At 49.1% G+C, this 16,637-nt stretch overlaps 1 protein-coding gene and 1 non-coding gene across 2 annotated transcripts in view; both read right to left on the bottom strand.

Annotated features, from left to right (window-relative positions):
* The window catches only part of PPL (periplakin), a 46,025-nt gene extending 44,285 nt beyond the window's left edge, over window positions 1–1,740 (bottom strand). Inside the window, exon 1 of the mRNA XM_038762269.1 lies at window positions 1,575–1,740. Coding sequence (XP_038618197.1) covers window positions 1,575–1,636 — 62 coding nt within the window. The 5' untranslated portion in view covers window positions 1,637–1,740. The remainder of the gene's footprint in view (window positions 1–1,574) is intronic.
* Window positions 1,741–4,951: 3,211 nt separating this feature from the next.
* On the bottom strand, window positions 4,952–5,058 carry LOC119943129. Its single transcript, XR_005455607.1, has one exon. It is a non-coding gene; the product is annotated as a U6 spliceosomal RNA (small nuclear RNA).
* Between the last annotated feature and the right edge of the window lie 11,579 nt (window positions 5,059–16,637).

The following is a 16,637-nucleotide window of genomic DNA, read 5'->3' as shown; positions in this document are numbered from 1 at the left end:
ATCACCTTGTAACCTCCCCAGCGCTTAGAACAGGGCTTTGCACATAGGAAGCGCTTAACAAATACCATTATTATTATTAGGACGGCTCAGGACCGGAGCCCGAGGCTGGCAGCTGGGGCGGTCACTCTCCGTGCCCACGGCCGGGGGAGGAGGCTCCCGCCGCGGGGCCTGACCGCCGGCCCATAAAATAATGATGGCATTTATTAAGCCCTTACTATGTGCGGAACACTGTTCTAAGCACTGGGGGGATACAAGGTGATCAAGTTGTCCCATGTGGGGCTCACAGTCTTAATCCCCATTTTACAGATGAGGGAACTGAGGCTCGGAGAAGTTAAGTGACTTGCCCAAGGACATGTGGCGGAGCCGGGATTAGAACCCACGACCTCTGACTCCCAAACCCGGGCTCTTTCCACTGAGCCACGCTGCTTCTCATCTCTCCCCAAGGGCTCCCCTCCCGCACAACCGGTCATTACTGGACACCTCATCCCGTGTTTATCACACAAACGTGGGCCGCTGCCACCGCCGCCGCTCTCATCCCAACACATCGAGACATGTTATTTCCCTTTAAATCAACACTAATGAGGTCTTGACAGTTTCGGGGCTGGGCCCAGAAGGGCCGGACCCGGGCTTGGCAAGGGAGCTCTGGGGGGACTAAGAGGAAGGTGGTGGGAGTTCTCATCATCATCAATCGTATTTATTGAGCGCTTACTGTGTGCAGAGCACTGTACTAAGCGCTTGGGAAGTACAAGTTGGCAACACATAGAGACAGTCCCTACCCAACAGTGGGCTCACAGCCTAAAAGGGGGAGATAGACAGCAAAACCAAACATACTAACAAAATAAAATAAATAGAATAGATACGTACAAGTAAAATAAATCATCATCATCAATCGTATTTATTGAGCGCTTACTGTGTGCAGAGCACTGTACTAAGCGCTTGGGAAGTCCAAATTGGCAACACATAGAGACAGTCCCTACCCAACAGTGGGCTCACAGTCTAAAAGGGGGAGACAGAGAACAAAACCAAACATACTAACAAAATATAATAAATAGAATAGATATGTACAAGTAAAATAAATGAGTAATAAATATGTACAAACATATTATACATATATACAGGTGCTGTGGGGAAGGGAAGGAGGTGAGATGGGGGGATGGAGAGGGGGACGAGGGGGAGAGGAAGGAAGGGGAGTTCTGCGGGAGGGGGCTGTGCAGGGACAGGGGTGAGCCCACTGTTGGGTAGGGACTGTATATGTTGCCAACTTGGACTTCCCAAGCGCTTAGTACAGTGCTCTGCACACAGTAAGCGCTCAATAAATACGATTGATTGATTGAGAAAGGGCTTTTTTTTTGGGGGGGGAGCAGCCACACCCACGAGGGGCAGACCCATGAATGTCTCCAGCCTGGGGCCGGGTGGGGGGGGGGGGGGTTGTCACCCGTCCCCGGGCCCGGCGGGCTTCCAGGTGGAGGCAGGTGGGCTCACCTGGCTCCGAGGGCGGGGCGGGCCCGGCTCCCCTTGCCCTGGCGCCCCCCGGGGGTCCCCACCGGCCGCCCCCGGGCTGGGGGTCCTCTCACCTCTTGGTCTGCCCGCTGGGGCTGTATTTGCCTTTGTTCTTCTTCCTGAACAGGGAATTCATCTTGGCGTCCCGGGTGCTGAGTGTGCGCCGGGGCCCCCCGGGACCCCTGGGACCCCTGGGCGGGCAAAGGCGGGGAGGGAGCCCGGGGACCGTGCGGCGGAGGGGGGACGGGGCCCAGGCGACCGCTCGGACCGTGGCGGACTGCGGGGGCCCGGCCCGGCCCGCCGCCACTAGGCCCGGGGGCGGGGGCGGAGGCACCAAGGGGGCGGGGACGGGGGGCGGGCCGGGGGGCTCCCCCAAGGAAAGGTGGGGCTTACCTACCTACCTACCTACCTACTTACCTACCTTTCCCTCCCGGGCCCGAGCGGGCGGGGCTTCTTCTTTCATTCAATCGTATTTATTGAGCGCTTACTGTGTGCAGAGCACTGTACTAAGCGCTTGGGAAGTACAAGTTGGCAACATATAGAGACAGTCCCTACCCAACAGTGGGCTCACAGTCTAGAAGGGGGAGACAGAGAACAAAACATATTAACAAAAGAAAATAAATAGAAACTTCTTCCCTCGTCGCCCCGGCTCCCTCCTCGTCCTCCCTCCTCGGGCCCAGGGGGAGCCGCCCCTGGGCTTGCCGGGCCTCAGCCCTGCGGAGGAGAACCCCGGCACGAGCCCCTTTCCACCTGAGTCTAATAATAAGAAGAATAATAACAGTGACGGTATTCGCTAAGCGTTTACTATGTGCCAACCACCGTTCTAAGCGCTGGAGTAATAATGATGGTATTTGTTAAAATACCTCAAAATCTCCAGTGGCTACCAATCAATCAATCAATCGCATTTATTGAGCGCTTACTGTGTGCAGAGCACTGTACTAAGCGCTTGGGAAGTGCAAGTTGGCAACATATAGAGACAGTCCCTACCCAACAGTGGGCTCACAGTCTAAAAGACCTACGCATCAGGCAAAAACTCCTCACCCTGGGCTTCAAGGCTGTCCATCACCTCGCCCCCTCCTACCTCACCTCCCTTCTGTCCTTCTCCAGCCCAGCCCGCACCCTCCGCTCCTCTGCCGCTAATCTCCTCACCGTGCCTCGTTTTCGCCTGTCCCGCCGGCGACCCCCGGCCCACGTCCTCCCCCTGGCCTGAAATGCCGTCCCTCCGCCCATCCGCCAAGCTCGCTCTCTTCCTCCCTTCAAGGCCCTCCTGAGAACTCACCTCCTCCAGGAGGCCTTCCCAGACTGAGCCCCCTCCTTCCTCTCCCCCTCCTCATCCCCCAGCCTTACCTCCTTCCCCTCCCCACAGCACCTGTATATATGTTTGTACATATTTATTACTCTATTTTACTTGTACATATTTATTCTATTTATTTTATCTTGTTAATATGTTTTGTTTTGTTGTCCATCTCCCCCTTTTAGACTGTGAGCCCGCTGTTGGGTAGGGACCGTCTCTATATGTTGCCAACTTGTACTTCCCAAGCGTTTAGTACAGTGCTCTGCACACAGTAAGCGCTCAATAAATACGATTGAATGAATGAATGAATGAATGAATGAATGAATGAGCTTACGGGGGGCGGCCGGGGCTCAGCCCTGCGGAGGAGAACCCCGGCACGAGCCCTTTCCACCTGAGTCTAATAATAATAAGAATAAATAATAGTGACGGTATTTGCTAAGCGCTTACTGTATGTGCCAAGCACTGTTCTAAGCGCTGGGGGGAGATACAAGGTAATCAGGTTGTCCCACGTGTGGCTCACAATCTTAATCCCCATTTTCCAAATGAGGTGACTGAGGCATAGAAAAGTGAAGTGACTTGCCCAAAGTCACACAGCCGATAAGTGGCGGAGCCGGGATTAGAACCCGTGACCTCTGACTCTTTCCAATGAGCCATGCTACTTCACAAGGTCATCAGGGTTGTCCCACGTGGGGCTCACAGTCTCAATCCCCATTTTATGGATGCGGTCACTGAAACCCAGAGAAGTGAAGCGACTGGCCCAAAGACAAGTGACGGTGTCTGGATTAGAACCCACGACTTCTGACTCCCAAGCCCGGGCGCTTGCCACTAAGCCATGCTGTTTCCCATATTAATTCAAATTATATCACGTTCTATTTATTCATATATAGATCGTAAACTCATTACGGGCAGGGAGCATGTCTGCTAAATATGTTGTATTGTACTCAAGCGTTTAGTGCAGTGCTCTGCACGAAATAATAGTAATTATAATAACTGTGGTATTTGTTAAGCGCTTACTATGTGCCAGGCACTGTACTAAGCGCTGGGGTGGATACAAGCAAATTGTGCTGGACACAGTCCCTGTTCCACGGAGTGTCAATCCCCATTTTACAGATGAGGTAACTGAGGCCCAGAGAAGTGAAGTGACTTGCCCAACGCCACACAGCAGACAAGTGGCAGAGTCGGGATTAGAACCCGTAACCTTCTGACTCCCAGGCCCGTGCTCTATCCACTTGCCATGCTGCTCAATAAATACGATTGATCGATTGATCGATTGACTGAGATCCGCTGCCCTCCCAACTGCTGTAGCCCCCTCCTCCTCTCCTCGGCCGGTAGCCCCGGGCCCGCCCTGTGCCCGCCCTGTGTCCTACTCATTCATTCATTCATTCATTCATTCATTCATTCAATCGTATTTATTGAGCGCTTCCTGTGTGCAGAGCAGTGTACTAAGCGCTTGGGAAGTACAAGTTGGCAACATATAGAGACGGTCCCTACCCAACAGCGGGCTCACAGTCTAGAAGGGGGAGACGGACAACAAAACAAAACATATTAACAAACTAAAATAAATAGAATAAGTATGTACAAATAAAATAGAGTAATAAATCCGTACAAACATAAATACATATACACAGGTGCTGTGGGGAGGGGAAGGAGGTAAGGCGAGGGGGGATGGGGAGGGGGAGAGGAAGGAGGGGGCTCAGTCTGGGAAGGCCTCCTGGAGGAGGTGAGATCTCAGTAGGGCTTTGAAGGGAGGAAGAGAGCTACTTCGCCCCACCTGCGGCCCCGCCCCATTCCGGGTCAATCTATCAATCAATCAATCGTATTTATTGAGCGCTTACTGTGTGCAGAGCACTGTACTAAGCACTTGGGAAGTACAAGCTGGCAACATATAGAGACAGTCCCTACCCAACAGTCTAGAAGGGTGAGACAGAGAACAAAACCAAACATACTAACAAAATAGAATAAATAGAATAGATAGGTACAAGTAAAATAAATAAATAAATAGAGTAATAAATATGTACAGACATATACATATATACAGGTGCTGTGGGGAAGGGAAGGAGGTAAGATGTGGGGGATGACGAGGGGGAGAGGAAGGAAGGGGCTCAGTCTGGGAAGGCCTCCTGGAGGAGATGAGCTCTCAGTAGGGCCTTGAAGGGAAAAAATATGGAACACTTCACGAATTTGCGTATCATCCTTGCGCAGGGGCAGTGGTAATCTTCTCTGTATCATTCCAATTTTAGTATATGTGCTGTCCCTCCAGAGACCCCCGTTCTACTCCCCATTGCCTCCCTCGCCGGCGGGGGACCCTCAACAGTTTGGACTCCGCCTGCCTAGCGGCAGGGCAGGACTGCAGCTGGACACACTGGTCCGACTCCACTGGGGGGAAGGATTTACGAACATTTGCCTGGGAACAAATAGCAGGCAAATCATATGGAAATAAGGCAGAGCTCCGCACCTGCACTTTCCTAATCCGGGTCTCCAGCCTGAGGAAACTGCTGCTACAACGCTGCTGCTAGAGCGCTACTGCTAGAGCGCTGATGCTCCAGTGCCGCCCCCGCCTGTCCGTCTGCCCGTCTGCCCATCTGCCCCTGGGCACCGGACGACTTCTTGTCCGGCATTTCCGATCCCGGACCCTGGATTCGGCGGATTCGGCCATTTCGAGTTTCTCCTTTCGTGCTTTGACTCTGCCCTCTCCTCTGGCCGGAAGAATCATTTCTCCATCCTTATTGACACCCATGTCCATCTCCCTCGTCAGTTGTTCCAGACGTTTAACTGCCTCCTCAGACTCCCTGTCCCCCCGGCCCGCCCATCCCTTCCCCCTAATGACCTGGCCACCTACTTGATTAAGAAAATTGACACTATCAGGCGTGATCTCCCTAAAATCTATCCTTCCTCTCCTCCAACTCTCCCATCTTCACCAGCAGTATCTCAAAAGGAGATCTGCCTTCTCTTTAAGTCCACCCCCTCCCCCTGCGCATCAGACCTCATTCCTTCGCACTTTATCAAAACACTCGCCCCCGCCCTTCTTCCCTCCCTTTTATCTTAAACTGTTCGCTCTCCATTGGCTTCTTTCCTGCTGCTTTCAAAAACGCGGTCATGTCTCCCCCATTCTAAAAAAAATCGTCCCTTGACCCCACAGCTCCCTCCAGTTATCGCCCCATCTCCCTTCTACCTTTCCTCTCCAAACTCCTTGAGCCAGTTGTCTGCCTATGCCCACTGCCTCAAGATCCTCTCCTGCAATTCTCTCCTTGACCCTCTCGAATCTGGCTTCTGTCCCTTCATTGCACAGAAACCACCGTCAAAGGTCACCAATGATCTCCTTCTTGCCAAATCCAATGGCCTCTACTCCATCCTAAACCCTCTCCACCCCTCAGCTGCCTTCAACACTGTGGACCACCCCCTTCTCCTGGAAGCATTATCCAACCTCGGCTTCACTGATACCGTCCTCTCCTGGTTCTCCTTTTATCTTTCTGGCCGCTCATTCTCAATCTTTTTCGTGGGCTCCTCTTCTGCATCCCACCCCCAACTTTGGGTGTCCCTCAGGGTTCAGTTCTGAGTCCTCTTCCATTCTTCATCTGTACCCACTCCCTTGGCAAACTCATTCTTCCCCAAAGCTTCAACTACCTCTATGCAGTTGATTCCCAAATCTACATCTGCAGCCCTGATCTCTCTCCCTTTCTGCAGTCTCGCATTTCCTCCTGCCTTCAAGATATCTCTACCTGGATGTCCTCCCTTTATCTCAAACTTAATATGTTTACAATAGACCTTCTTATCTTCCCACCCAAACCGTGTCCTCCACCTAACTTTCCCATCGCTGAAGTCGACACAACCATTCTTGTCTCACAAGCCTGTAACCTTGGTGTTATCCTTGACTGCTCTTTCTCATTCAACCCACACATTCAATCCATCCCTTCATCTTGTCAGTTCCACCTTCACAACATTGCTAAAATCCCCACCTTCCTCTCCATTCAAACAGCTACCACGTTAATCTAAGCACTTATCCTATCCCACCTTGACTATTACATCAACCTCCTTGCTGACCTTCCTGCTTCCTGTCTCTCCCCACTCCAGTCCATGCTTCACTCTGCTGCCCTGATCATATTTCTACAAAAAGGTTCAGGCCTTATTTCCCCACTCCCCAAGAAACTCTAGTGGTTGCCCATCCACCTCCACATCAAGCAAAAACTCCTCACCATTGGCTTTAAAGTTCTCAATCACCTTGCCCCCTCCTACCTCATCTCATTACTCTCCTACTACAACCTACCCCACACACTTCGCTCCTCTAATGGCAACCTACTCACTGTACCTCGATCTCAACAATCTGAATGCCGACTTCTCTCCCACGTCCTCCCTCTGGCCTGGAATGCTCTCCCTTTCATTCATTCATTCAATCGTATTTATTGAGCGCTTACTGTGTGCAGAATACTGTACTAAGCACTTGGGAAGTACAAGTTGGCAAAATATAGAGACGATCCCTACCCAACAGCGGGTTCACAGTCTAGAAGGGGGAGACAGACAACAAAACAAAACATATTAACAAAATAAAATAAATAGAATGAATATGACAAGTAGAGTAAATAAATAGAGTAATAAATATGTACAAACATATATACAGGTGCTGTGGGGAGGGGAAGGAGGTAAGGCGGGGGGGGGATGGGGAGGGGGAGGAGGGGGAGAAGAGATATCCCTCTTCATATCTGACAATGACTCAACCCTGCTTCAAAGCCTTATTGAAGGCACATCTCCTCCAAGAGGCCTTCCCTGACTAAACCCTCCTTTCTTCTTCTCCCACTCCCTTCTGCATCGACCTGACTTTCTCCCTTTATTCATCCCCCCTCCCACCCCCATAGCACTTACGTATATATCTGTAATTTATTTATTTATATTAAGGTCTGTCTCTCCTTTATTTATATTAAGGTCTGACTGTGAGCTCGTTGTGGGCAGGTAATGTGTCTGTTTATTGTTATATTGTAATAATCATCATCACCATAATAATTATGGTATTTGTTAAGCGCTTACTAATGTGCCAGACACTGCTATTAGCGCAGGGGTGGATACAAGCAAATTGGGTTGGACACAGTCCCTATCTCCATTTTACATATGAGGTAACTGAGGCACAGAGAAGTAAAATGACTTGCCCAAGGTACCACAGCAGACAAGAGGCGGAGCCAGGATTAGAACCCACACCCTTCTAACTCCCAGGCCCGGGCTGTATCCATTATGCCATGCTGTACTCTCCCAAGCACTGAGAAGCAGCGTGGCTCAGTGGAAAGAGCACGGGCTTGGGAGTCAGAGGTCATGGGTTCTAATCCCGGCTCCGCCACTTGTCAGCTGTGTGACATCGGGCAAGTCGCTTCTCTGTGCCTCAGTTCCCTCATCTGTAAAATGGGGATTAAGACTGTGGGCCCCATGTGGGACAGCCTGATTAACTTGTATCTCCCCCAGTGCTTAGAACAGTGCTTGGCACATAGGAAGCACTTAACAAATGCCATTATTATTATTATTATTATTATAAATAATTTACAACATATAATTTATAGAGTTGTACGTAAATGCTATGGGGTTAAGAGTGGGATGAATACCAAATGCACAAAGATCAAAGATCCAAGTGATGCTGACCCCTTTCCCACATTCATTCATTCATTCATTCAATCATATTTATTGAGCGCTTACTGTGTGCAGAGCACCGTACTAAGTGCTTGGGAGTACAAGTTGGTAACATATAGAGAAGAGACGGTCCCTACCCAACAATGGGCTCACAGTCTAGAAGGGGGAGACAGACAACAAAACAAAACATTTGGACAGGTGTCAAGTCAAGAACCAACTCCTCCACATAGGGTGTCCGTTCTGAAGATCCCAACGTGGAGGCTTGTCTGTTCTCAATCATTATCCTCAATGTTATTTATTGAGCACTATGTGCAGAGTACTGTACCAAGCGCTTGGGAGAGCACAGTACAACAGTGTTGGCAGATGTGTTCCCTGCCCACAACAACATAATAGACAACTCCATCACCATCTTTAATTGTTCTCTCTCAAGCCTCTTTCCCCTCACCGAAAAGCTCTGTCAGGATCCCACTGCCCCCTCTAGCTATCACCTCATTTCACTGCCCCACCTAATGATAATAATAATAATAATAATAATAATAATAATAATAATAATAATTCATTCATTCAATCGTATTTATTGAGTGCTCACTGTGTGCAGAGCACCATACTAAGTGCTTGGGAAGTACAAGTTGGCAACATATAGAGACAGTCCCTACCTAACAACGGGCTCACAGTCTAGAAGGGGGAGACAGACAACAAAACAAAACATGTGGACAGGTGCCAAGACATCATAATAAATAGAAATAAAGCTAGATGCACATCACTAACAAAATAAATAGAATAGTAAATACATACAAGTAAAACGAATCTGCACAAACATATATACAGGTGCTGTGGGGAGAGGAAGGAGGTAGGGCGGGGAGGATGGGGAGGAGGACTGGAAAAAGGGGGCTCGGTTGAATTGTATTTATTGATCACTTACTGTGTGCAGAGCACTGTACTAAGCTCTTGGGGAGTACAAGTCGGCAATATATAGAGATGGTCCCTACCCAACAATGGGCTCACAGTCTAGAAGGGGGAGACAGACAACAAAACAAAACATGTAGACAGGTGTCAAAATAATCAGAACAAATAGAATTAAAGCTATATACGCATCAATAACAAAATAAGTAGAATAGTAAATATGTACAAGTAAAATAAATAGAGTAATAAATCTGTACAAATATATACAAGTGCTGTGGGGAGGGGAAGGAGGTAGGCTTGGGGGGATGGGGAGGAGGAGAGGAAAAAGGGGGCTCAGTCTGGGAAGGCCTCCTGGAAGAGGTGAGCTCTCAGTAGGGCTTTGAAGGGAGGAAGAGAGCTAGCTTGGCGGATGTGTGGAAGGAGGGCATTCCAGGCCAGGGGAAAGACGTGGGCCGGGGGTCGATGGCGAGACAGGCGAGAATGAGGTACAGTGAGGAGGTTAGCGGCAGAAGAGCGGAGGATGTGGGCTGGGCTGTAGAAGGAGAGAAGGGAGGTGAGGTAGGAGGGGGTGAGGTGACGGACAGCCTTGAAGCCGAGAGTGAGGAGTTTTGGCCTGATTCATAGGTTGACAGGCAGCCACTGGAGATTTTTGAGGAGGGGAGTAACATGCCCAGAGCGTTTCTGCACAAAGATGATCTGGGCAGCAGAGCGAAGTATAGACTGAAGTGAGGAGAGACAGGAGGTTGGGAGATCAGAGAGGAGGCTGATGCAGTAATCCAGTCGGGATAGGATGAGAGATTGAACCAGCAAGGTAGCGGTTTGGATGGAGAGGAAAGGGTGGATCTTGGCGATGTTGCAGAGGTGAGACCGGCAGGTTTTGGTAACGGATTGGATGTGAGGGGTGAACGAGAGAGCAAAGTCGAGGATGACACCAAGGTTGTGAGCTTGTGAGATGGGAAGAATGGTAGTGTACTTTTTTGTACTTCCCAAGCGCTTAGTACAGTGCTCTGCACACAGTAAGCACTCAATAAATACGATTGATTGATTGATTGATTGATTGGGAAGGGGGTGGTCCACAGTGTTGAAGGCAGCTGAGAGGTCGAGGAGGATTAGGATAGTGTAGGAGTCGTTGGATTTGGTAAGAAGGAGGTCATTGGTGACGTTTGAAGAGGCAGTTTCGGTGGCGTGTAGGGGATGGAAGCCAGATTGGACGAGGTCAAGGATAGAGTTGGCGTTAAAGAATTCGAGGCAGCGGGTGTGGACAACTCATTCTAGGAGTTTGGAAAGGAAGGGTAAGAGGGAGATAGGGTGATAACTAGAAGGGGAGGTGGGGTCAAGAGAGGAGTTTTTTAGGATGGGGGAGACGTGAGCATGTTTGAAGACAGAGGGGAAGGAACCAGTAGAGAGTGAGCAGTTGAAGATGGAAGTTAAGGAGCGGAGGAGGGAAGGGGCTAGTGGTTTCATAAAATGAGAGGGATTGGGGTCTGAAGTACAGGCGGATGAAGTAGCACTTGAGAGGATGGAGGAGATCTCATCTGAAGATACTGCTGGGAAGGATGGGAAAGTAGCAGAGAGGGTTGAGAGTTGGGGGTTGGAGAAGGGGGAGGGGTGACTTTGGGGAGCTCAGACCTGATGGAGTTGATTTTACTAATGAAGTAGGAGGCCAGATCGTTGGGGGTGAGGGATGGAGGAGGGGGAGGAACACGGGGGCCTGACAAGGGAGTTAAATGTACGGAACAGCTGACGGGGATGATGGGCATGGGTGTCAATAAGGGAGGAGAAATATTTTTGCCTGGCAGAGGAGAGGGCAGAGTTAAGGCAGAAAAGGATAAACTTGAGGTGAACAAGATTGGCTTGGTGTTTAGACTTTCGCCAGCAGCATTCAGCAGCTCAAGCGTAAGAGCGAAAGAGGCGGACAGTGGCAGTGACCCAAGGCTGTGGGTTAGTGGTGTGAGAGCGGCGAAGGCAAAGGGGAGCGAGCAAGTTGAGCTGAGTAGAGAGAGTGGAGTTGAGAGCAGTAATCTGGTCATCAAGATTGGGTAGAGAGGTTAGGGAGGCATAGTGGGGTGTGATGTGCTGAGAAAGATGGATGGGGTCGAGAGAGCAGAGGTCTCTGTGGGGTAGTAATATAGATTTACAGGGGGAATAACAATAATAATAATAATAATAATGCCATTTATTTAGCACTTACTATGTGCAAAGCACTGTTCTAAGCACTGGGGAGGTTACAAGGCAATCATGTTGTCCCACGGGGGGTTCACAGCCTTAATCCCCATTTTACAGATGAGATAACTGAGGCACAGAGAAGTTAAGTGACTTGCCCAAAGTCACACAGATGATAATTGGCAGCGGGATTTGAACCCATGACCTCTGACTCCAAAGCCCATGCTCTTTCCACTGAGCCACACTCATGAGTGTGAGTGCGGAGGCAGGTGAGAAGGTTATGATCAGAGAGAGGGATTTCAGAATTGGTGAGGGTGGAGATAGTGCAGTGGTAGGAGATGATGAGGTCGAGGGTGTGACCAAGTTCGTGAGTGGGCGAGGTGGGGTGGAGCAGGAGGTGGGTGGTGTCAAGGAGAGATAGAAGGTGGGCGGCAGAGGAGTCACCAGGGACATCCATGTGGATGTTGAACTCTCTGAGGATCAGAGTGGGCATGGAAAAGGAGAGAAGGAAGGTGAGAAAGGGGTCAAAATCGTTAAAAAAAGAGTTGGAGGTGGAGGCAGGGGGTCTGTAGATAATGGCTACAAGAATCTGGAGGGGGTGGTAGAGGCGAGTAACAAAGGAAGGGAAGGAAAGGGAAGGGGGAGGAGGAATAGTGCGAAAGCAACACTGGGGAGCGAGAAGAAAGCCGACACCTTCTCCTGGGGGAGTGGGAGAAGAAGAGGCCTCCACTGGAGAGAGCAGTGGAAGAGAACCCTCTGGCCAGGAACTCATTCCTGCTTCATATATGCCAGACCCCCACTCTCCCCACCTTCAAAGCCTTACTAAGGTCATACCTCCTCCAAGAGGCCTTCCCCAAATAAGCCCTCTTTTCCCCGATTCCTTCTTCCTTCTGTGTCATCTATGTCATCTATGTCTCCCCCTTTTAGACTGTGAGCCCACTGTTGGGTAGGGACTGTCTCTATATGTTGCAAACTTGTACTTCCCAAACGCTTAGTACAGTGCTCTGCACACAGTAAGCGCTCAATAAATATGATTGATGATGATCTATGCACGTGGATCTGAACCTTTTAAGCACTTGATATCCCCACTGCCCTCAGCCCCACAGCAGTTACGTACATATCTGTAATTTATTCATTTATATTAATGTCTGTCTCCCCCTCTAGACTGTAAGCTCCTTATGGGCAAGGAACGCAGCTACCAACTCTGTTATATTGCACTCTCCCAAGCACTTAGTGCATTGCTCTACAAACAGTACGCACTCAATAAATACCACTGATTGGTTAATTGTTTATAGGAATAGTAGTAGCGTGGCTCAGTAGAAAGAGCACGGGCTTTGGAGTCAGAGGTCGTGGGTTCAGATCCCAGCTCCGCCAATTGTCAGCTGTGTGACTTTGGGCAAGTCACTTAACTTCTCTGCACCTCAGTTACCTCATCTGTAAAATGGGGATTGAATGCGAGCCCCCTGTGGGACCACCTGATCAACTTGTAACCTCCTCAGCGCTTAGAACAGTGCTTTGCACATAGTAAGTGCTTAATAAATGCCATTATTCTTAGTAGTGGTAGTAGTAGCAGGAGTAATGATAGCACTAACAGTAGTAGTTGCAGTAATAGTTCTAGGAGTAGTTGTAGCAGTAGTAGTGGTAGCAGTAGTAGTAGTAGTAGTTATAGTACCAGTAGTAGTTGTAGTAGCAGTAATAGTAGCAGTAGTAATAATTGTAGCAGTAGTAGTAGCAGTAGTAATAATTGTAGCAGTAGTAGCTGTGGTAGTAATAGTTGTAGCAGTAGTGGTTGTATCAGTAGAGGTAGTAGTTGTAGCAATAGTAGCAGTAGTAGTAGTAGTATTCTCATCTTCATCCAAAATGCTACCACATTAATCCAAGCACTTATCCTACCCACCTTGATTTTGTATCAGCCTCCTTGCTGACCACCCAGCCCTCCATCTCTCCCAACTCCAGTCCATATTTCACTCTGTTAACCGTATCATTGTTTTACAAAGACGTGCAGGGCAAAAAACTCTAGTGGTTGCCCAACCACTTCTGCATCAAACAGAAACTCCCTATCATAAGCTTTAAAGATCTCAATCACCTTGCCCCTCCTACCTCACCTCGTTGCTCTCCTACTACAATCCAGCCTGCACACTTTGCTCCTGTAATGCCAACCTACTCACTGTACCTCAATCTTGTCTATTTTGCTGCTGACCTCTCGCCTATGTCCTGCCGCTGGCCTGGAATCCCCTCCTTCATAACCAACAGACAGTTACTCTCTCCACCTTCAAAGCTTTATTGAAGGCAGAACTCCAAGAAGCCTTCCCCGACTAAGCCCTCATTTCCTCTTTCCCACTCCCTTCTGTGTTGCCCTAGCACTTGGATTTGCTGCTTTTATTTACCCCTGTGTCAGCCCCACAGCACTTAGGTATGTATCCATAATTTATTTATTTAATGTCTGTCTCCCCCTCTAGACGGTAGCTTTATTAAGGGTAGGGAATGTGTCTACCAACTCTGTTACTGTTCTATAGTACTCTCCCAAGTGTTTAGTACATTGCTCTGCACAAAGTAAGTGCTCAATGAATATAATTGATTGATAGTTGTAATAATACTAGCAATAGTAGTAGTTGTAAGATCAGTATGTGTAGTTGTGCAAATTGATGCCAATTTGTACTTCCCAAGCGCTTAGTACAGTGCTCTGCACATAGTAAGCGCTCAATAAATACGATTGATTGATTGATTGATTGTGGCAGTAGCAATAGTAGAAGTAGTTGCAACAGCAGCAGTATTAGTAGTAGTAGCTGTACTTGTAACAGCAGCAGCAGCAACCGTAGTAGTAGTAGAATTTGAAGTTGTAGTAGTAGCAGTAATTGTAACAGCAGTGGCAGTAATGGCAGCAATTGTTGCAATAGTAGTAGTTCAGTTCCCTCATCTGTAAAATGGAGATGAAGACTGTGAGCCCCCCGTGGGACAACCTGATAATAATAATAATGATGGCATTTGTTAAGCACTTACTATGTGCTAAGCACTGTTCTAAGCGCTGAGGGGGATACAAGGTGATCAGGTTGTCCCACGTGGGGCTCACAGTCTTAATCCCCATTTTACAGATGAGGTCACTGAGGCCTAGAGAAGTTAAGTGACTTGCCCAAAGTCACACAGCTGACAAGTGGCGGAGCCAGAATTAGAACCCAAGCCTGTGCTCTTTCCACTGAGCCACGCTGCTTCTCTAATCACCTTGTATCCCCCCAGCACTTAGAACAGTGCCTTGCACATAGTAAGCACTTAACAGATACCATCATTATTACTAGCAGTTGCAGTAGCAATAGTCGTAGCAGCAGTAATAGTAGTATTTGTAGTTGTTGCAGTAGCAGTGGTAGTAGTAGCAGTAACTGTAGCAGCAGTAGTAGTAGTATTTGTTGCTGTAGCAGTAGGAGTAGTAGCAGTAATTGTGGTAGTAATAGTTGTAGCAGCAGCGATAGTATTTGTAGTTGTAGCAGTAGCAGTAATAGCAGCAGCCGTGAGAATAGTAGCAGTAATAGTAGTAGCAGTGGTAGCAGCAGCAGTGAGAATAGTAGCAGTAGTAGTGGTATTAGCAGTGATAGTATTTTTGGCCTGCCCACTGGGTGTAATGGACACAACTCTCTGGATTGACTGTGTAGATTGCCTATCTGCCCAGGAACCTGTTTGTGGGGATCCCCTGGGCAGGGATGGGGTTCAGCCACAGGTCCTGTTGGATGAAGAAGCAGCGTGGCTCAGTGAAAAGAGCACGGGCTTTGGAGTCAGAGGTCATGGGTTTGAATCCCGACTCCACCACATGATGGCTGTGTGACCTTGGGCAAGTCACTTAACTTCTCTGAGCCTCAGTTACCTCATCTGTAAAATGGGGATTGATTGTGAGCCCCACGTGGGGCAACTTGATCACCTTGTATCCCCCCCCAGTGCTTAGAACAGTGCTCTGCACATAGTAAGCGCTTAACAAATGCCATCATTATTATTATTATACTGCCTCCTTGCTCCCTCTGGCCTCCCCTCTATTTCCTCCTCAAAACTCTTTCTGCCCCTAAGCCCCAGCCCACCCCTCTCCCAGTACCAAGGCAGCCCTGTCCAGCTTGTCAGGGGCTGACCTGGACCCCCAGAGCCAGGACACACATACCCCCACTCCCCCAGCCCAGGGATGTCCCTCCCTGCCAAAGGTCAGCTCCTTCTGGGGACAGCCGCTCCTCCCCGTCTTCTCGGGGAACTCCTCCCTGCTGGGGCCTCCCCTCACCCCCAAGCAGTAAGATTAATAATAGTTGTGGTATTTGTTAAGCACTTACTATGTGCCAGGAACTGTACTAAGTGCTGGTGTGGATGCCAGCAAATCAGGTTGGACACAGTCCCTGTCTCACGTGGGGCTCAATCCCCGTTTTCCAGACGAGGTAACTGAGGCCCAGAGAAGTGAAGTGACTTGCCCAAGGTCACGCAGCAGACAAGTGGCGGATGTAGGATTAAAACCCATGATGTTCGGACTACCAGGCAATAGCTTTATCCACTAGGCCATGCTGCTTCTCCAACCTGCATGAACTGGGAATTGATGAACTGGGACCCCTGCAAGCTGGCCTTGGCCCCTCCCAAACCAGCTAGGGCTGGAGAGGAGAGAAGAGGGGTAGGTGGCACCATGTTTTCTGACCAGATGAGAGTACAGGCTTCACAAAACCAAATCCATTTGTAGGGTTCGGGAGTCTGGAAACCAAAAGCCAAGCAGCGTGGCTCAGTGGAAAGAGCACGGGCTTTGGAGTCAAAGGTCATGCGTTCAAATCCCAGGTCCACCAATTGTCAGCTGTGTGACTTTGGGCAAGTCACTTCACTTCTCTGTGCCTCAGTTACCTCATCTGTAAAATGGGGATTAAGACTGTGAGCCCCCCGAGGGACAACCTGATCATTTTGTAACCTCCCCAGTGCTTAGAACAGTGCTTTGCATATAGTAAGCGCTTAATAAATGCCATTAAAAAAAAAAACATGGAACTTGGGACTCACTGGGTCCAGGATACTGTCTCTGTCTCCCCCACTGTAGACTGTGAGCCTGTTGTGGGCAGGAATTGTCTATCTTTATTGCTGTATTGTACTTTCCAAGCACTTAGTTCAGTGTTCTGCATACAATAAGTGCTCAATAAATATGTTTGGATGAATGAATGACTGATACTGA

Source organism: Tachyglossus aculeatus, chromosome 21, assembly GCF_015852505.1.
Source record: "Tachyglossus aculeatus isolate mTacAcu1 chromosome 21, mTacAcu1.pri, whole genome shotgun sequence".
Taxonomy (NCBI): domain Eukaryota; kingdom Metazoa; phylum Chordata; class Mammalia; order Monotremata; family Tachyglossidae; genus Tachyglossus; species Tachyglossus aculeatus.
The sequence above is the reverse complement of the archived record's forward strand: the minus strand, read 5'-3'. Positions and strand labels throughout refer to the sequence as shown.